The following is a 21414-nucleotide window of genomic DNA, read 5'->3' as shown; positions in this document are numbered from 1 at the left end:
GCATATTCTGTGTTAGAAAAAAAATCCTAAACTCCTGATGTATGTATAATTTTTAGAAGCCAGGTACTTCCCATATGCATGGTGGTATTTATGTAAACTGATCATATACTAGCAGAACATGAAAAAGAAGGTAACACTATCCGGGATACATAAGAAAAATGATAAAGTAATATGTACATACTCAGCTTAGACACTTATTTTCTTTTCTCAGGTTTTCTGGAATCGTTAATCCCTGATAAACATAATAGGCAAAACTCAATGTGCAATCCGACAATGACAAATCTGTCTCTTTCAACTACATAATCTTTTCCTAGGGAAAAAATCTTTTTCTTTTTTAAAAAAGATTTTATATATTTATTTATTTGTCAGAGAGCAAGCAAGCACAAGCTGAGGGAGCAGGCAGAGAGAGAAGCAGGCTCCCCACTGAGCAGGGAGCCCCGTGCAGCACTGGATCCCAGGACCCTGAGCTGAAGGCAGACACTGAACCCACAGGGCCACCCAGGCGTCCCTCTAGGGGAAAAGTCTTGACAATATGGACAATACTTCCTCCTGACAGTCTGGAAGGAAGACACGGAGCCCATCATATTTCAAAGAGGCACATGTATGAGGCAAGTCCTCCTCTGAAAGACATTCCTATTCTTCCTCACACTCACATGGCAAGTGTGCTCTCCTACCAGTGACGTTTCAGGAGGAGAATGGGCAATAAAAGCCTGCTTTATTTCAGTAACCTCGACATATTTATAAAGTCTAAGAATAACGTATACATATTTTGGCAAGGAGCTTTAATACTTTTTTTTTTTTTTTTTAAAGATTTATTTATTTATTTTTGCCAGAGAGAGTGAGAGCACAAGCAGGGGAAGCAGCAGAGGGAGAGGGAGGAGGCTCCTCACCGAGCAGAGAACCCGATGCCGGCCTCGACCTCAGGACGCTGGGATCATGACCTGGGTTGAAGGCAGACGCTTAACAACTGAGCCGCCCAGGCGCCCCAACAAGTGTTACATACCTTAGAAACTGCATTTTCACGGGGAGTTTTCATAAAAAGACACACCATAAACTCAGAGTTGGCTCGTGACCCGTCTCTACATCTGCCCTCTTCTTCCTCAACAGTAACAGAAAAGGCTACTGCTCTGTTTTGGCAATCAAACCTGACTGCTTGAGGGTCACAGAGGCAAGAGGAATCATTAGTTGGGAAAGTTCCACGAGAGGCTCCCTTCCGACGCACACACGGTGAACACACGCCCGCCCGCCCACCTGCCCATGGGAGGGACGACCGCCTTTCAGACCACCTTTCCCCGGGCGCCCTCCCGCCCCTCCCCCGCCCACACCCCTGGTCTCCAGGCGCTCGCTTGCGCTCGCGGGAAGAGCAGCCACAGACCGTCAGCACCCGCGAGCCTCCGCGCGCGCTGGTGTCGCGCGCGAGAAGGCTACCCACTGCGGACGCTGCGCCGGGACCCGAGCTCCTTGCCTTGCGCGTCCTCTCTCGCAGCGCTCCTGCGGCCAGCGCTGCTTGCCGAAGGATTCGGGAGGACCGCTTATGGGGAAAACAAACCTCTCCTGAAACTCATAGGTTCTCCTGCCAGTACTTCTGGTTTAAAATAGCCAAAGGTTTCAGCCAGGGGAGCGGCTGCCACCTTCTTATGAAACTTTAATAAGCTAGGCTTTTTACGCCACATAAAAATTTCATCAAGCGTTCCTCCACCTTCGGGAAAAAACGGAAGGAGGGAAAAAGGTCAGACCCTCACTTTCCGCTCTGGCGGCTTCTGGAGAAGGCTCTGGAAGGAGCGTGGCGAGGAGGCGAGGAGGCAGGAGGCGGGAGGCGGGAGGCGGGAGCCCCCCCCGCCCCGCGCCATATGGCGGGGCCGCTGCCGCCTTCCATACACACACATGCGCACACTCGCACGGGCCCACGCCGTCAAACTCCGAGCTCCTGGGGCCCCGTGCGCTCTTCCCCAGAAGTCATGGGGGATGCGCTACATTCCCCCCAAAGCATGGGTCTTCCCGGCCAGGACACCAGTTAAGAGCAACGCTCGACTATTTCACTCATGGTGTTCCATAAGGGCAACATGTTTAACACATGTCTTTATTAAAAAAAAAAAAAAAATGCAATATAGCCTGCTCCATGTCAGTATGGAGTTAGTAACAGAAGGAAGAGATAAAAGTTGAGAGAGGTCACTCGGTCTCTGGGAAACAGGAATTAGGAAAAGACTGGGTGACGAACCAAGCCTTGTGGCACTATTTATTTTTAAGAATCACGTGTTCTATTGGTGAAGTATTTAAATTTAAAAATGTAAGCTACGTCACCAAAGAAAGTGGGCTGTTAAAAACCACTCTGGGGCTATGCTACTGTCCCTCAAGAAACTCGAAAACTTGGGCTGATGTCTATTCTCCTCCAGCCTCATCAGATAGGACTTCTGTGATAAATAAACAAAGGCTGTCATTTTGTTAGTGCTGGGGTGACTCTAGTCCTCATTTCATCAAAACTGGTTTTCACATCTATTCGTTTAGCAAAAACCTCATAAAACGGGTGTCTTCTACTTGAAGGCTGTAAATGTGATTTCACACGTTATGTCTAATAATCTTTTCTAGGACAGGCATATTTTAGATCAGTTAACACTTTCACCTAATATTTCTTTATCGCCTTCATCACCCATATCTGCGTCCAAGAGTGAGAGATGCTCTGGAGACTGTCATTTCTGACAATGCAGGAGCCCCTCCTGCTCCCCCCACCCCACCCAGGTCTTCTGAAAAGTGGAAAAACAAGGCAGGCTTCTCAGGGACCTCCAGACTGGAGGAACGCAGGGTGGAATGCCTGCACCTGTCCCACTCTAGCCAAATGCCTACGGAAAAACCACATCCCTCTTTCCATGATGGTTTTAGTGGGGCCCAGGGGGAAGGTGATCATTCCACCCCATCTCCTCGCAAAAGCAAGCTCTGTGCACTGATCTAATTGACATCCATGGAATACTCCACCCAACAGCTGAAAACACATTTTTTCCCCAACCACCCACAGAATATTCACCAGGGGGGCGCCTGGGTGGCTCAGTGGATTAAAGCCTCTGCCTTCAGCTCAGGTCATGATCCCAGGGTTCTGGGATCGAGCCCCACATCGGGCTCTCTGCTCAGCAGGGAGCCTGCTTCCTCCTCTCTGTCTGTCTGCTTCTCTGCCTACTTGTGATCTCTGTCAAATAAATAAATAAAATCTTAAAAAAAAAAAAAAAAGAAAGAATATTCACCAGGACAGACTATATGCTAGCTAATAAAACAAATCTCAACACACCTAAAAGAACTGAAATCATACAGAGTATTTCTCTGATAATAATGGAACCAAAACAGAAATCAGCAACGCTAAGATTACTGCAGAATCTCATAACTACTGGAAAGTGAACAACACAGGGGTCAAAGAGTTAGTCTCAAAAGAAAAAATTACATAAAACTGAACAAAAATGGAAATATAGGACTACCAAAGTACATAGGACACAGTTAAAGTCCTAAGAAGTTTATAACACTAAATGCTTACGTTAGAAAGATGAAAGTTTTCAAATAAATAAATCTAAGTTGCTATCTTTAAAAATGAAATTAAATTTTAAAAAAAGCTGGTTCTTTGAAAAATTGAGAAGTTTCTAGCAAGACTGGTAAAAATAAAAAGAGAAGATAAAAATCCTTCGGATCAGACACAGAGGGAGTATCACCACGGACACTGTAGCCATTAAAACAACTTTATGTTCATAGATTTGACATCTAAAACATGGGTCAATTCCTCAAAAAACCACAAATTAACAAAATTCAATAAAGATGATATAGACAAACTGAACACTCTTTTAACCATTAAAGAAATTATAATTTTACACCCCCCCCCAAAAAAACTATAGCCTGGTATCTCTCACAAACTTAGACACAAAGATCCTCAACAAAATTAAGCAGCTGAACTCAGCAATGCATAAAAAATTACATACCACAATGAAGTGGGATTTATTACACACATTAGAAAATCAATAAATGCCTAAACAGAAAACTTATTTTCCCAGAACTGTTATTTCTTTCCCCACTGATTTGTATCCCTTATAGATAATAAAACTGTATATAAACTTGGGAAAAAAAAATCAGTGAATGCAACCTACAATGTCAACAGGATGAAGAAAAAAACAACAACAAAAAAATCATGACCACATCAACTGACACAAAAAAGTGTGACAAAACTGAACTAGTTGTGATTAAAGCACTCAGCTAACTAGAAACACAGAGGAGCTTCGTGAAGTTGGCAATAAACATCTACAAAACCTGAGAACTAAAACATACTTAGCGGTGAAAGACTGAATCCTTTCCTCTAAGACAGGGTACAGACAAGGATGCCCCCATTCTCGCAAACACTGTTATTCAACATAGCACTGAAGACTGTAGCCACTGTAATTAAGGCAAAACAAACAAACAAAGCAAAAACAAGGGCAAGAGAGACCAGAAAGGAAGAAGTAAAACAATCCCTATTTGCAGATATCCCAAGCAACCTACAGTGAGTTTACCAAGACTGTAGAGTAAAAAGTCAACACACACAACTGGATCACATTCTGATCTTCTAACAACGAATATATGGAACTTGAAGAAGTTAAAAACACATTGGCAGTCCATTTACCATTATATTATTGTTTATTGTTACTCCAAACAAAATGATATACTTAGGTATAAACTTAAAACATGTACAGGATCTATGCTAAAAACCACAAAATGCTGATGAAAGGAAAAAAAGGACCGGAATAAGTGGAAAAACATTACAGGTTCATGGACCGGAAGATTCAGCATAGTAAATGTATCAGTTCTCCCCCAATTGATTGTTTAATGTGTTCATATAGAAATTCCAGGAAGGTTCTGTGTTTTTTTTCCCTTTTCTTTTTTTTGTAGAGACACAGACAAGCTTATTCTAAAATTTATACGGAAAGACTCTAGGACCTAGAATAGCCTTGAAAAATAAGAATAAAGTGGGAGGAATCACTCTACCCAATATTGAGGCTAGAGTCATCAAGACAGTGTGGGATGGGCAGAGGGATAAACACATAGTTCAATGGAATAGAACCAGAAACCCAGACACAGATCCATATAAATCTGCCCAACTGAGTTTTGACAAAGTTGTAATATCAGATATAAAATGAGGGAAAACAAACAAATAAACAAAAACCCAAAACAAAACAAAATCTTAACCCATATCTCTTTATACAAAATTAATTCAAAATGGATCAAGGACTTCAATGTAAAAGGTAGACCTATAAAACTTCAAGGGAAAAAAGAGAAGCTCTCCGGAATCTAGGACTAGGCAAAATAGTTTTTAGACTTGCAGCATCAGCAAAACTGATAAATTAAACCTCATCAAAATTAAAGATGTTTCCTCTTCAAGAGACCTGTTAAGAGGCGCCTGGCTGGCTCAGTGGGTTGAAGCCTCTGCCTTTGGCTCAGGTCATGATCCCAGGGTTCAGGGATCTCTCTTCTCAGCAGGGAGCCTGCTTCCCTTCCTCTCTCTGCCTGCCTCTTTGCCTACTTGTAATCTGTCAAATAAATAAATAAAAATAAAATAAATAAAAATAAAAATAAATAAAAATCTTTAAAAAAAAAACCTGTTAAGAGGTTGTAAGGACATATCTGCAGACCACAATTCTGACAAAGGCTTGTATATGGAATGCAGCAACTCTCAAAAATCAATGGTAAAAAAAAAAAAACCCCAACAACCCAGGTAGGAAATGGGCAAAAGCCATGAACAGACATTTCACCGAAGAGGACACACAGGTGGCAAATAAGCACATGAAAAGATGTTCCACATCAGCAGCAAAGAGAGGAATGCAAATGAAAACCACAGGGGAGAGGGGACTACACACCTAAAATACAAAACAGTGACAACAACACAGGCCATCCAGGAGTCAGGGAAACCAGGTCAGGGATCTGTACCTAGTGCCAACGTGTGACACTGTGGTCACCTGGAGAAAGGGTATGGCAGTTTCTTACAGAATTATGGATGTGCTTACCAGAATAACCCAGATACTTCACTCTTGAACATTTATCCAAGGCAAATGCAAACTAATGTTAACACAAAATCTGTCACAAATGTTCACAGCCACTCTAAAATAGCCCAAACCTTGAAACAATCTGATTCACTACACTGTGGTACGCCAAAGTGACAGAATTCTACTCAGCAACAAAAACGAGTAAGCTACCGACACACACAACAACTTGGAAGGCTCTCAAGGAGTCATGGTAGGTGAAGACACCCAAACTCTAAAAGGGAAGGACTGGAGGATTCCATTTAGACAGCATTCTCGAACTGACGGAATCACAGAGCGGTGGACAGGTCAGTGATGTCAGGGGCTGGGCGGGGGGAAGAGAGGGGGCCTGGGAAGGAAGAACAACAGCATAAGGGATCCTGGTGGGGGACTGTTCTATGCCTTGACCGTGGTGGTAGTGGTGTAGAGAGACACATACATACGAGTACAGGCTGGACTGGAGAAATTGGAGTCAGCTCAGTGGATGGTATCCATGTAAGGATCCTGGTTGAACTAGTTACTATAGTTATGCAAGATTTTACCCCGGGTGCGGGGGAATGCACGAGGGTACCTGGGAACTCCCTGTATCATTTCTTACAAATGCAGGTGAATCTACAGTTACCTCAAAATAAAAAGTTTAACAAATGTAAAGGACTGGTGTTCCTTAAAAAATGCACATAACCTGGATCTGATGATCCAGGAACACAGGTATCAGGCAAACTCAAAGACAAAACAAATGGGTTGGACTCCTCAAAAATGTCAATGCCGGGGCACCTGGGTGGCTCAGTGGGTTAAGCCTCTGCCTTCGGCTCCGGTCATGATCCCAGGGTCCTGGGATCGAGCTCCGTATCGGGCTCTCTGCTCGCTGGGGAGTCTGCTTCCTCCTCTCTGCCTGCCTCTCTGCCTACTTGTGATCTCTGTTAGATGAATAAATAAAATCTTAAAAAAAAAATGTCAATGCCATGAGACAGATTAAGAGAGACCTAACAGGGGCAACTGCTGGCTCAGTTGGTAGAGCGCATTATGACTCTTAATCTTGGAGTTTGAGTTCAAGCTGCATATGGGGTACAGAGCTTACTTAAAAAAAAAAATGGAAAGTGAATGCAAAGTACAATCTGGATCAACCCAGGGTTTGCTTTGCATTGCAGGCATTAAGACAATTTTTTTAAATTAAGTACGCTCCATACCCAGTGTGGGGCCTGAACTCATGACATGACAGCAAGAGTCCCATGCTCTACCAACTGAGCCAGCCAGGTGCCCCTATTATTAAGACAGTTTTACAAAACTTAAGAAAGGTCTGTAGATCTGGTATTGTATCAATATTAACTTCTGATTTTCATAATTATACTGTGATTATATAGGAATGTTCTTGTTTTTAAAAATACACACTGAGGTATTTAAAGAGTAAAGGGGCATCATATCTCAAATTTATTCTCAAATGGTTAAAAAAAGTATATACTCATAGAAAAGGAACTAGGGCAAAATGCTTACAGTTTAAGAATCTGGGGAAGAGAATACTTCATACTATTTTTACAGCTTTTCCAAGTATGAAATTATAAATAAAAATTATAATAAAAAACTTTAAAGGTATACAGGATACTGCACAAAGTTTGGCACATAAGTGTGCAATAAATGACAGTTTTCAGATATTTTGTACCTATTTTCAGATGAAGAAACAAACTGAGAAGTGAAATAAATGGTCTACGAAAGACCATGGCAAACTGGTGATGAGGCTGGAATTTGAACTCAGATCTGTTCCGTAGCAGCCTCTGTGCTTTCACTAAAATGAGGAAGGCTGAAAACTTCAGCTCTCCCACAGAGGTCTGGATGTCCTGTTTGTAAGGAGAGGATGGCATTCCACAAAGACTGGCTTCAAACCACTCTGCAAACAGCTTGTTTGCTGGTTTCTTAGCAGAGAAGACTCGGACTGGGGCTGGGACCTCACACCTCCATCTGGCCCCCCTGGGTGCACGTTTTATCTAGAGGGCGTCCAACTAGCTAACAAACGGACCAGGTCACCGCCTGCGGGTTCTCCACTACAGGGCGGCAGGCCCTCCTGTCCTTCCTGGGTCTTTATTCACTGATCTGAAACCCACTGAACATTCAGTCTGTGCTCACTGAGGGAGGAAGGGGAAGTTCTAGGACGACCGGATATATCTCTTCTATGGGACCTTCTCCACCTCATTGTCACCCCACGGGCAAGCTTAAACAGGATAATTTTTAACTGACTTATTTTTCTGAATAGATAATACACATGGAACTAAAGTACGTGAAGGCACCCTCCCCCACCTCCCAGCTCGCCTTGCCCCTGACAACCAGTGCTTCCAGCTCAGAAATGCAACTCTGTGAGAGCTCTCCAAATGACCAGAGTCAGCTATATCATATCATGATACTAAGCTAACCTTTTACCCAGGATATTCCAAGTGATCACTGTAAATGTAGACTCCCCATTTAGGCATTTAAAAAAGATCCTGAAAGGGGCACCTGGGTGGCTCAGTGGATTAAAGCTTCTGCCTCCGGCTCAGGTCATGATCTCAGAGTCCTGGGATCGAACCCTGAGTCGGGCTCTCTGCTCGGCGGGGAGCCTGCTTCCCTCTCTCTCTCTCTCTCTCTGCCTGCCTCTCTGCCTACTTGTAATCTCTGTCCGTCAAATAAATAAATAAAATCTTAAAAAAAAAAAAAAAGATCCTGAAAATAACGTATGTAAATATGTTTTCAACACATGGACATGACTGAAGGTCACAACTTTTTTCTTAAGTGAAACTCTGTGCTGTGAATGACCACGACAGACGTCTCCGAATTATGGTTGTAAGATGGATAGTTAGAGAGTGCCAGGAGCTCACCTGGTTCCTGTCGCGTGCATTCGTGTACCTGATCTTCTGAATGAAGTAGAATATGAGCCATGCTGAAGAAATAATCATCAGAACAATAAAGGATATTGACACGAAGACTAGAGAGCCACGGCTGAAGTTCTTTGGCGGCATTCGCGTTCCAACAGCTATTGTCATTTGTACAGAGATGTTTTTCTCCAGATAACTCAAAATATCCTTACCCCTCAATTCTGTAATCATGACAGCAATGATATCTCCAGTGCCTGTAATGTAAAATAAATATAGACGCTCAAATGACCTTTAAAATTTACAGGAACATCACACATATGAAAATGCTATTTAGAGAAACAACTATGATTTCTGCTACTGGGAGGGGTGTGCAGAATCAGTTTCTCAGGTGGAACGAATCTGCAGCTGGGTACGCTCTGGCTCTAAGTGGGAACAAGAATCCAGGTGGAGTGCTTAAGACTCAGAGTGTGGAAGGACTGTAGTGCTAAGAGCCACATTAACTTGTCTTATAACTATATTTAAAAAACAGATTAAATCAGCCAAATGTGAAGACAGACAGTATAAAACATATGATACAACATAATGTGATAAAATCACCACAGGTCTTTACTGTAGAACCTTTTCCATTAAAACCTTCCTGAGAAAGTCCCACCTCCTTAAGAAAAGGAGAACAGTGCTAGTACTTACAATACAAAAAGCACTAGGACTTATCATACAAAAAATTGGTAGTATTTGCACTACTCACTCTTAGAAATATTTATGGAGCATCTATTGTGTGCAGAACTGCTATAAGGAATAGAAAGAAGTACAGCATCTGCAGCTTTATAATATCACCAACATGACACAAATCTGCCAACAGATCTGCAAAAGCCAAATGGCCTGTGGTAAAGCTTCATGAGAAACACCAGAGACTCCCCTTGGTCTTGTGTCTAGACCTGACGAGAGGAAGGTTCCTTTCTTCTTTACCCCAGAACTCTTCCAGAAATTAACACCCCCCTCAAGATACGCCCAAGCCTCAAAAGCCTGGACTAGCTGGGCACAGAAAACTTTCTGGCTTCTAACAGCGGTCCAGAGGTTCTGCCACAGCGACAAGCCACTGAAGGCAAACACCAGGATGTGAGGTTCTCTTTGAGCCATCCACCTCTTTCACTTATGTAATCTCCAGGAGGAGTAACACCGTCAAGGCAAGTTACTCCCTCTCCTGTGGAGCGTGAAATTACTGCTCCTTTCCTCCTCCACAAAGGGAGGTCATTTCCCACTTCCTTTCCAGGAAAAAGGGCTGCTGAACCACACCAGTCGAGCTGCTGACAAGCCTCCTTCCTAAGCCGGGGCTGGTGGCAATGTGCAACTTCCAGCACACTTCAAAGCAAGGACTAGGACTCTGGGGGTCGCAGGAAGGAGAACAAACATTTCTATTTCAGGAAAGAGAAAATTATAACTATTTATCCAAGTCTGAATAAGGTCTGCACGTAAATGTAAACCACCAAAGCCAAATGAACAAACACCTCAGAACTTGCCCTTTCAAAGGCTTCATCAATGAATTCTGCTAAGTGTTTGGTTTATGTATTTACCATCTTTAGCTAAAAGAATTACCCTCATTATCCCAGGCAGTCAAAAGGCCACAGGCAACTGAAAAGAAAGTCAATAATTAAATGCTTCATGAAGAATTTAACCTGGTGGCACACAGACCTTTTGCATTACCTTATTCAAAATCGTGCCAGCCATTTTATCAGAATACTAATTAAAAAAAAAAATTCAAAAAACAAAAAGAAAACTGCAGAAGTAAAGAAAGCAACAAAGTTAACATCTAAGAGTTCTGATCAGTGAGTTAGAGAGAAATCATCAAGTAATGCTAAACCATTTAAATTTTCCACTTAGAAACCTTAGACTGATGTTCGGCAGGGAACGGTGTGCGGTGTCGGGTACCAGGCCCGGCTATAAAGTAACTGAGACGGATCCCACAACCGACACATGACAATCAGTCTCATTGCTTTATAATCGCACCAGGCACAAAGGGTTTTAGAAACCAGTTCTGAGGCTTCCTCTTGAAGACTCAAGCTGGGAGAGGAGCAGGGAAAGCTGCACAGGTAGCTGGGGAAACCGATCCACACAATTTCTCTTGTTCAAAGAACACTAAGTGAACATCACCTAATTTCAACGGGAAAGCTGTTTGGGAAAAGAAGCGGTTAATTATTTCAACCATCCACTCAATGGTATTTATTGAGCACATACTATGATCAAAGTTCCCTAATGTTTATTTTTTTTTTTTCAAAGATTTTATTTATTTGAGAGAGAGAGAGAAGGTCAGAGGGAGAAGCAGACTCCCTGCGGAGCTGGGACTTAATCCTGGGACTCTGGGATCATGACCTGAGCCAAAGGCAGTTGCTTAACCAACTGAGTCACCCAGGCACCCTACCTTTTTTTGTTTTTAAATATTTTATTTTGAAGTGATCTCTATACCCAATGTGGGGCTCAAACTTACAACACCAAGATCAAGAGTTGCATGATCTACAACTGAGCCAGCCAGGTGCTCCCCATCCTAACGTCTGCTTTTTAAAGACAGAAAATTTACGGGCTTTGAAGTAAGAAAAAACAGATATATTGGTCTCCCCAGGTTCCTGGCACAGAGCTACTAAAACCCCTGGCAATTCCTTAAGTGATAAGAGCATGAGGACCATCTTTTGTTCTGATATCTGGTTTTGGATCCTGACATGGTGATCTTAAGTCCTTTGAAACTTCCTGGGTGACAGGAGTCTTTTGTTTTAATGAGATGACTAGTAGACTAGTAGTGGGCCATGAAGAGAAGCTTGGAACTTTCAGTCCATCCCCTCCATCCTCTGGGGAGGGGAGAGGAGAAAGAGACTGAGTTAATGACCGATCATGCTGATGTGATGAATTCTCCATAAAAACTCCCACACTGTGCTGTCTGGAGAACTTCTGGGTTGGTAAGCATGTGCGGGGGCTAGGAGGGCAGCAAACCAGAGGGCCCCTTCCCACAAACCTTGCCCTGAGCATCTTCAGCTGGCCATTCATCTGTATCTTTTCCTATACCCTTCATAATCAACCAGTAAATGTGTTTCCTTGAGTTCTGTGAGCCATTCTAACAAAGTTTGGGACACTATGAGGGGGTTGTGGGAAAACTGATTTATAGCTAGCTGGTGAAGTACAGGTGACGGCCTAGGACTTTTGGTTGGGGCAGGGAGGGGGCAGCCTTGTGGGTGTCCGAGCTCTTAACCCGTGGGATATGACCTGAACTCCAGGCAGACAGGGTCAGAATCCAACTGAATTCTTGGACACCCAGTTAGTATGGCTGAGAATTGCTTCATACAGGAGAAAGCCCCACACAATAGGCGACTGGAAGTGTCACAGAAGCATATGTGTGACTAGCACAGGAGACACACACACAAGAGGATTTTTTTCCTTTATACTTGTTCTTGATTATGAGAAAACTGTCCTTACTCTCAAAGAGCAAAGGAGAATCCAACTGCAATTCAATTAAAAAAAAAAAAGAAAAGCTAAACAAAGTATTGGATAAATAAAAGGTATACCTATTTAAAAAAAAAAAAAAAAGGAGCAAAGGAGAATCTTTCTTTTTTTTTAAAAGTAGGCTCCATACTGGGCCTGTGGGGCTTGAACTCAAAACCTCCCAAGATCATGACCTGAGCTGAGACCAAGAGTTGAACGCTTAAGGGACTGAGCCAGCCAGGCGCCTGGAGCAAAGAAAAATCTTAAAGGGGCTAGAGAGAGAAGCCAGGGAGGCAGTCGTATAGGCTAGCAGAGATGGGGAGATTGCTAGCAGGACAGGCAAGGGGGCTAAGCCACTGCTCCTCAAGCAAAATGAAGAAAAATGACAGCAGGTTGTGAGAATACTAGTCAAGCCGCTCGGTTCTTAACCCTTTCTGCCTGTAACTCACTTAAAGTATCTGATGACAGGAGACCCTCCTAACAAGAAAAGCCCCGTTCTGCTGATTTCATTCATCTCCTCACTTCCCACCCCTAAAGCTGATCTGGGCTCAAAGACCCTGAATGAAGGATGTCTCGGACATCTGACTTTTAAAGATCTGATAGTAAGGCCAGAGAGGGTATAAGCCTCAGGATAAAGGTCACGTTAGGTCAAGTGGTGACTATTAAGAGTTAAAGACTTATCAGACTACAATGATGTGAACACTCAAGGAGAGATGACAAATATCTGGAACATCTACCACCACTAACCCTAATCCTAACCTTTAGCTAACACTGCTAATAAATCACACATATGGCCTCAGAATCCCAAGCATTTCAACTCGCCCAGCACCCAGGATTAATTTACCAGAGATGATAAATCAGTAAAAATCTAAGTGCAATCCCTGCTTTTACCTATTTTCTTAAAACTTTTTCCACATCTGTTCTTTAATGTGAATCTGTGTTTCCACTGCTTGAATTTGGCTACTTTATGAAAACAATTCTACTCTTTCTCTCCCACCTTTGCCTTTAAAAAGAAAATTCCTTCTCCTTTGGAGAATTTGCAAACCCCAGAACAGTTTCAAATCATGACATTTCCTCCCTGAATACTTCGTCTCCTTAATTCATTTACCACCTCCTTAATTCATTTATCACCTTCAAGAAACTGAGCTCTGATACAGAACTGTTCCAACCGAATTCCGGAACTCCCTTTCATTCATTCCTCCCAACCACCCCAGGAAGCACAAACCTGCTGGCCAACACTATTCCCAAGGCTTTCACAGGGATCCGAGCTTCAGCTCCGGGAGTCCTTCCAGATGGGAAGTACCAGAAGCCCCCAGCCCTGACCCACACATAGCCGTTCTTCCCTCTCAGGGCAAGTGCAGTCCAGCGGGGTGGCTGATCGTTTCACCTTAGAAAGGCAGATCCAGGAAGGAAACAAATGAGCTGCCTGAGGCATCAGGCCACAAGGGGAGAGAGGTGCTTTTACTGTAAGCTGCTTTACTTTTTTACTATAAGCTTACTCAATTTTTTTTAAAAAAGAAAACAACCTCCCTATACAAAACCCCACTTTATAGAGGTTTTATCTCTCTCTCTTTTTTTTAAAGATTTATTTATTTATTTGACAGACAGAGATCACAAGTAGGCAGAGAGGCAGGCAGAGAAAGAGTGAGAGAGGGAAGCAGGCTCCCTGCTGAGCAGAGAGCCTGACACGGGACTCGATCCCAGGACCCTGAGATCATGACCTGAGCCAAAGGCAGCGGCCTAACCCACTGAGCCACCCAGGCGCCCGAGGTTTTATCTCTTAATGGAAAAATATGTTTGTTAAGTTCAAATCACCTGCTGAAGTTTTAGGGAATTTTCAAGCTCTTAGGTGATTTTAGTGTATTTCCCATAAAAAGGTTCAGGGAGGTGCGGTATTCCCTAAGTATCTGCAGTGAAATCAGTATAACTTCTGGTAGGTTACGGTGTGGAATCAGACTTCCTCCTACAGAATTCAGTGACCTATGTTTACATATAAAACAGAAAAACAGAACACTAACACTTTAGGTGAGAGAATTAAATTTGCTTTCCGGTTCCAACCTGGCTGCTGCTGAGGGAAAGGGGGGGCCTAACCCAGGGACTTTCTGTAGCTCTCTCTGTCAAGTCAAGCTGCACAGATCGCAGCACCTGCCATCCTGTGCCTCAGGGTGTCTGCTCACAAGTGGTCTGAGGCTCCTGCCTTCCACAGACTTCAATCCTTCTCAAACATTTATCTGTAACACTTCTGGCTTCTTCAAACCCAGTACTCATTCTTCTCTCCTTTGACCCCCTTTAGGAACTCAAGGGGGAGAGAGAAAAAAAAAAAAAAAAGATTGGCTAATTCTTTTAGGAAATGAATACAGCTTTAATTCTGACAGATGTAGATGGCAGGTTCTATCAATTATAGACATCCTGCTGAGATCTGCCAGCATTTTTCTAATGCCTAATTTGTCATGTCACTCTGTTCAAAGCCTCTAACATCTGCAACAACACGGAGGGACCCAGAGGGCAGTATGCAAAGCAAAAAAAAAGTCAGGCTGAGAAAGACAAATGCCATTATGATCTAACTATATGGAAACTAAAAAAACGAAACAAACGAGCAAACCAACAAAAACCAGACTCTTAAATATAGAGGGGTTGGGGGTGAGGGATGGACGAGATAGGTGAAGGGGACTGAGAGGTACAAGCCCGCCATGATAAGTAAGTCACAGAAATGGGAAGTGCGGTATAGGGAATACAGCCGAGAATACTGTACTAACTCCGCATGGTGACAGAGGATGTGACCCTGTGGTGAGCACGGACTTGTGCACAGAATCGTCAGATCCCTATGTTGTAAACCCAAAACTCAGATAACACTGGGTGTCAGCCATGCTTTCAACAAAAATTAAAGAAAAAAAAACAAAGAAAAGTCTTTACCCCTTCTGTCAGCTAAATAAAGTTCAAACTTCTTAACCTGACATTCAAAGCATTTTGGGAGCCAAATGGGCCTAAAGGTAACAGACAGTCACGTGACAGTAGACACTCTATTGCCCAAACAAAGCTGTCTGTCACAGTGACTGAAACTGTGGCTCATACAGTCCAAGCAGAATGGAAGCATCATGCCCAGGGGAGGAGAACTGCAAGAAAATGGACCCAGAAGCTTCAGCAAAACAGAAGGTAAGGAGGAGAGGAGAGAAAGGGAAGAAGCAACGGTCAGAGAACAGGACACTGGACTCGAGACCAGAGATGTTAGCGATTCTGGGAGATACTGAGGATGGGAGTCTGGCCAGGTGTGCACTTTCCCTGTGGACTGGGAGGCTGGCTGGGATGACGGCAGGGCTGTGCACAGGTAAGTCAGCCAGGAGTCAAGGCCTCTGAGGAGCGTGGGGACATGAGTGTGTGGAACGCAGGAATGAAGGGTGAAGCTGTGTCACTGGGAAAGCAGCTGCACTGCATCTAGAAAGCACTGGCCCCACAGCATCCGGGTGGTGCCCCAGTTGCACAGTGCTGACTGGCTTGGACCTGGACTCTCCTGACAAGGCTGACATTCAGGGGCTCCATGGGTGAGCCACAAGGGGGACTCCAAAGTCACTCCATTGATTCCTGACAATACTCGGCTGCAGTCCATCCTCAGCAAGAGCCAGGGTCTACTAAACCCTTGTCCCTTCAGTCTCAGCCCAAGGAGAGCAAAGGCTCAACGCCCAGTGTTGAAAAGGTGGTTTCTGTTTCCTGACCGTATGCACCCATCACATAATCTATCTCTTCCTCCTCAAAAAAGACAGTAGGAGCCAAGACCCGCATGGAAGAGAAAGTCACTTTCTCTTCCTTCATTTAGAGGCAGAAACGAGGGGAAGGGGTAACTGGGGAGACAATCACCAGTCAGCAGAGGTCAGATAATCTTTGAGTTAAGAGTGTTCTTAGGGGTCTTCTTCAACGCAATACAAATAACTTCCTGACCAGTTCAGGTAGCTAGCTTGAGCCACGGGTAGTTCTAAGTGTTGGAAAGGTCTTCCTATAATTAAAATCTTGATTCCTAAATGCCCATTCATGGCTCCTGGTTCTCTTCGGTTGAGAAGCACCACCAAACAAATACACTATATTTTACTATCGATTGTGTAAAACACCATCAACGGTTATGAAGGAAAAATCCTCCCAGTAAACCAAAAGATGCCGCCAGATATAAGAAACACCCAACTTCATGCTGTAAGTCCCAGAATGGACAAAAATTCTTCCACGCAGCAGTCCTTCATTCAGATAGTCAAAGACCGCTTCTCTGGTACTCCACCTCAGGCTTTCCTCCACCTAGCTCCTCCTAGAGCCCCAGATTATTCATTTACAAACATTTTTAAAAGGACCCAACACAGAAAAGCTGGAGGTATGGTCTAAAAACCTCTTTTCCTCCAAACCATTCACAAGTAAGTTACTGGTGAAACATGTCATCCCCTCCAAACATTTAGTGTGTCTTCTCCTACAAACAAAAACCATTTACAGAGTACAACCATCGAACCGGGAAGTGAACACTGACGCATTACTACGGCCTCATCTCAGAGCCCACTCGAGCATCCCATTTCCCAACCACATCCTAGAGCAGAAAGGGATCAGGGCTGTATGTGCTGCCCTCAGCTGTCTCATCCTATGGCTGTCAGTCTGGACCAGTTTCTCAAACACTCCCTGATGCCCACAACCTTGACACTTGGGAAGATGACAGACAGCCCCTTCGTCTGGATGGATCCAGCATCTCCATGGAGCTGGATTCAGGTCACACATTTCTGGCAGCAGCCCCAAAAGAAGTGAGGCTGTGCTCTGTTCAGTGTGTCCTAGCAGGTGGTGCAGTCAGAACACAGCCCGACAATGCGCTCTCCAGCCATTTCCACTGTGAAGCCACTCTTTCCCCTTTTTGTAATTCATAAGTATTCTGTGGGGAGGTACTTTGAGATTTGGTAACTACTCCATTCCTCATCAAGATTTCAATATACTTTTACTTTTTAGATTAGTATGACTTCAGGGTGCCTGGGTGCCTCAGGTGGTTAAGCATATGCCTTCCGCTTAGGTCATGATCCCCGGGTCCTGGGATTGAGCATGAAATCAGGGTCTCTGCTCAGCAGGGAGTCTGCTTCTTCTTCTCCCTCTGCACCTCACCCCACTCGTGTGCTCGTTCTCTGTCTCTCTTAAATAAAATAAAAATAAAGATTAGTATGAATTCATGTTCCTTTGTTATTTAATGGGCTAATAAAATTATTATTGTCATTACTCATTTTCATGTTCAAATTCCAAATGGTAAATCACTATTTACAGATCTTTTCCAACCTGTTCATTTGTGGACATCCATTTTTCAATGTCTTTATTAAGTTGTATTCATTTTTAGCATTTTATTTATTAAAACAAAATGCTAAAAATGAATACAATGCATCCAATATTAAGAGCAGCACGGGGCTACCTCTCCCTACCTCTGAATATTATATGTTCCCAAGGATACAACCCAAGCTTCCAATGTACTTTTTGGCAACCAGGACACATGTTAGCGCAAGCAGGGATTACAGGACACAAGGTTCCCGGGATCCTCTGCTCAAACTATTACTTAAGCCAAGTCTCCACAAACTCTTACTGCTAATTTTTTGAGCCCATTTGCAGGTTAACTTAACGAATACCTTCTTTTCATTGTTTCGTGTGTTCCAAGATCCACCTAGTTTCATGTCATTTTCAAGTTAAGATACCTACCTTTATATTTCCTTACAAATTTTTGATATAAGCATTTTGAATGGGAGGAGAGAGAAAGTTTCAGTACTGAGTGAGGCACTCTACCCAGAGAAGACATGCACCGAGCACCAACACTGTGACAGCCTGCAGACCTGTTATTTACTTTTAAGGATCTCTAAGTCTGTGGGCACTCAGTGAACTCAACAGGAAAGCGGATGGTGGGTGGTGGGAGCCAGGTTTCTTGCAGCTGCAGTGGGAGTTTACAGGCAGGCCACTGGGGGAGAATAGAATGATGCATGTGGTCATGGGTTAGAGCTGGAGACCTGGGTATGGACTCATTCTTAGCTTGACACAGACACACAAGGTTACGTACGGAAGTATCTGTGGATATGTGTCCAGGAAAGGGTTGGTATATATACACATATTCCCTTGCTCTGTCAGCACAGAGGACCCAGAAGCAACAAAACCACAATGGTAACAAGCACACCTAACGCCCACAGCTTGGTTTTTAATGTCATTCCCCAGTCAGGGGAACCAGGGCTCCTGGGAGAAAATAGCCGATTCTCCAACTGGGACAGGAAGTGCATCTAAGATAAGCCTGGAGATCTCAGAGCACCAGAAAGGAAGAAAGTGCTCAAAAATAAGACAAAACAAAAAACAAAATACCGAAAACCCAATACCCATGGTAACGAGTGCACGTCTAAGGACCCAGAGCCAAGTGAAAGTGCTCCCAAGGGCCAACGACAGAAGAGTCTGAGTGACAAGAACAAGTAAAGTAGCACTGTATTCTAACACAAAGTACAAAATAACCATCCGCAAGTCCACACTGGTATCAAGACATGAATAAATTAAGAAGCGGAGAAGAAACAAATCATCCACGCAGAGTCATCCCCCAAAGTCATACTCTTACGTGTGGGCTGTGTTCCGTGGCCTCCTTCTGGAAAGTAGCGTACGGAAGAGAGAAACGAGGAGCTTCCTGGGGAGGAAGCCTGACAAACACCCAACGAACAGCCAGGTGATGGTGGTCATTCGTGTTGACAGTGTGTACCCTGTGATCGTCCTCTTAAAGCCCCAGATCCTCAGTCTGATGAAGAGAATGACATCGAACACGTCCCAGCTGAAGGTCGTGCTACAGGATCCCTGAGCAGGAGTCCTCAAAACCATCAGAAACAAAGGAAGTCTATGAATGGTCATAGTCAGAGACAAAGGAGACACAGGACACCTCCCTCCTGGACAGGGTTCTGGCACAGAAAACGGACATTAGTAACAACTAAGGAGATGTGAATAAAGTATAGACGTTCGTTAATGACTGTGTACTGTGCTCACTGGGTCACTAGATATCACACATGTACTATACTAATGTAGGAAGTTAACGGGATACTGGGTGCATTCTTTATACTGTCTTTGCAATTGCCTGTAATGCTGTTCTAAAAAAAAAATAGAATTTATTAAAAAAAAAGACATTACATAAAAGAGAACATTCTTTCATCAGGAAAAATGGAGGCTGGAAAACAAAGTAAACACTTTTTTTTAAAGTGCTGAAAGCGTCGTCAGCTCAGAATTCTATGTCAACGTCCTTGAAAAACAATGGCAGAAAAAAGACATCTTCACAGACGAGTGATGCAAGAACTCACACCCAGCAGATCTGCACTGGGAGAAACAATGAAAAAGTCGGCCTAGGTTGACAGGGAATGTGGAACTAGCGGGAGTTACAAACCACACAGGAAGTGCTACTCTGTGGGCTGGTCTATAAGCCCATGGCCTTCCTGTCATCATTTTGCCATTCCCCTCCCTGCCCCGCTGCCATATACAAGGGACCCCTCCACATTCCTCCTCTATGGGTACTCCGGACCTGGAAGGGGACAGTGGGGCTCAGTGGGGCAGAAAAGGCCTCTCAGGGTGCGTCTATCTGAGACTCTGGGGAAGGACTGTACGTGGCTGTGCACGTGGAGAATCCGTCACTAGGCTTTGTAGGCACAGGCCTGGGAGGCCAGGTGTCATACAATGCAGAGGACAGTCCTGCAGGACAGGCAATGTCTTGTCTCCCCAGGGCCCCACGCTCTGACAAACCACAAGTGTGGGGTGCTGTGAGGCCTCCCCATCAGGTCTCCCACGCCGCCTTCCCTAGCAGCCCTGCCTGTCAACATGCCGAAAGCTACCAAGTAAAACGTGTCTTCCATCCTGTCAACTATTGACCTGCTTCTGAAGCCAGTATTCTAAACTTCTGCTGATCCTTTACGTTATTTTGGCTTCTGCCACCCTCTGCTGCTGGTGAGGGAAAGATAAGCACAAGGAAGATAAAAAGGCAAACCAAGTGGGGAGTTCAAGCAACCCACTCAGGAGACAGAGCCCGCAAGGTCAGAGTTAGACAGGAAGGCGAGTGGACAGACTGTCTCAAGTCTCTGGCAGATGGACGGGCTCTTCGCTTCCACTTCAATTAAGATTCAGGGACACAAAGGAAAACATCAGAGCTTCTGGGATGGTTTCTGAACAGAAACATCAGCAGTTATTTTTTTATAAGCAATTTTTAGTTTTAAAAAACTATGGCTTAAGTGTTTCCGTTTTATTTTTGTGAAGTTTTTAATTCCAGTAAACATACAGTGTTATATTAGTTTCAGGTGTACAAAACAGTGCTTCAAGAATTCCACACAATACCCAGTGCTCACCATAAATGCCCTCTTTAATTCCCATCACCCATTTCCCCCATTCCCCCACCCCTGCCCCTCTGGTGACCATCAGCTTGTTCTCTACAGTTAATAGTCTGTGTCTTGGTTTGTCTCTTTTCTCCCCCTTTGCTTGTTTGATTCTTAAATTCCACATTTGTCCTTCTCTGACTCATTTTGCTTAGCGGTATACTCTCTAGTTTCATCCATGTTGTCGATAATGGCAAGATTTCATCCTTTGTGATGGCTTCGTAATATTCCATTGTAAACCCCCCCCCCCCAATCTTCTTTATCCGTTCATCAGTCAGTGGACACTTGGGTTGCTTCCCTATCTTGGCTATCAGAAATAATCCTGCTATAAACATAGGGGTGCCTGTATCCCTTAGAATTAGTGTTCTTGTATTCTTTGGTAAGTACCCAGTAGTGTGATTACTGGGGCATAAGGTAGGTCTATTTTTAAGTTTTTGAGGAGACCTCATATTGTTTTCCACAGTGGCTGCACCGGCTTGCATTGCTACAAACAGTGCACGAGTTTCCTTTCTTTCCATATCCTCACCAACACCCGTTGTTCTTGTGTTCCTGATTTTAGCCATTCTGAGAGGTGTGAGGTGATATCACTGTGGTTTTGAATTTCATTTCCCTGATGATGGTTGATGATGAACATCTTTTCATGTGTCTGTTGCCCATCTGGATGTCTTCTTCAGAGAGATGGCTGTTCATGTCTTCTGCCCACTTTTTTTTTTTTTTTTTTAA

The 21414-nt window shown here is 43.8% G+C and overlaps 1 protein-coding gene across 5 annotated transcripts in view; it reads right to left on the bottom strand.

Moving 5' to 3' along the window:
• The window catches only part of RNF130 (ring finger protein 130), a 133803-nt gene that overhangs the window by 69421 nt on the left and 42968 nt on the right, over positions 1-21414 (bottom strand). For all 5 annotated transcript variants that reach the window (XM_032335280.1, XM_032335281.1, XM_032335279.1 and 2 more), the window contains exon 3: positions 8864-9114. In XM_032335280.1, coding sequence (XP_032191171.1) covers positions 8864-9114 — 251 coding nt within the window. The remainder of the gene's footprint in view (positions 1-8863; positions 9115-21414) is intronic.

This window comes from Mustela erminea, chromosome 3 (assembly GCF_009829155.1).
Source record: "Mustela erminea isolate mMusErm1 chromosome 3, mMusErm1.Pri, whole genome shotgun sequence".
In the NCBI taxonomy this organism is placed as follows: Eukaryota; Metazoa; Chordata; class Mammalia; order Carnivora; family Mustelidae; genus Mustela; species Mustela erminea.
The sequence above is the reverse complement of the archived record's forward strand: the minus strand, read 5'-3'. Positions and strand labels throughout refer to the sequence as shown.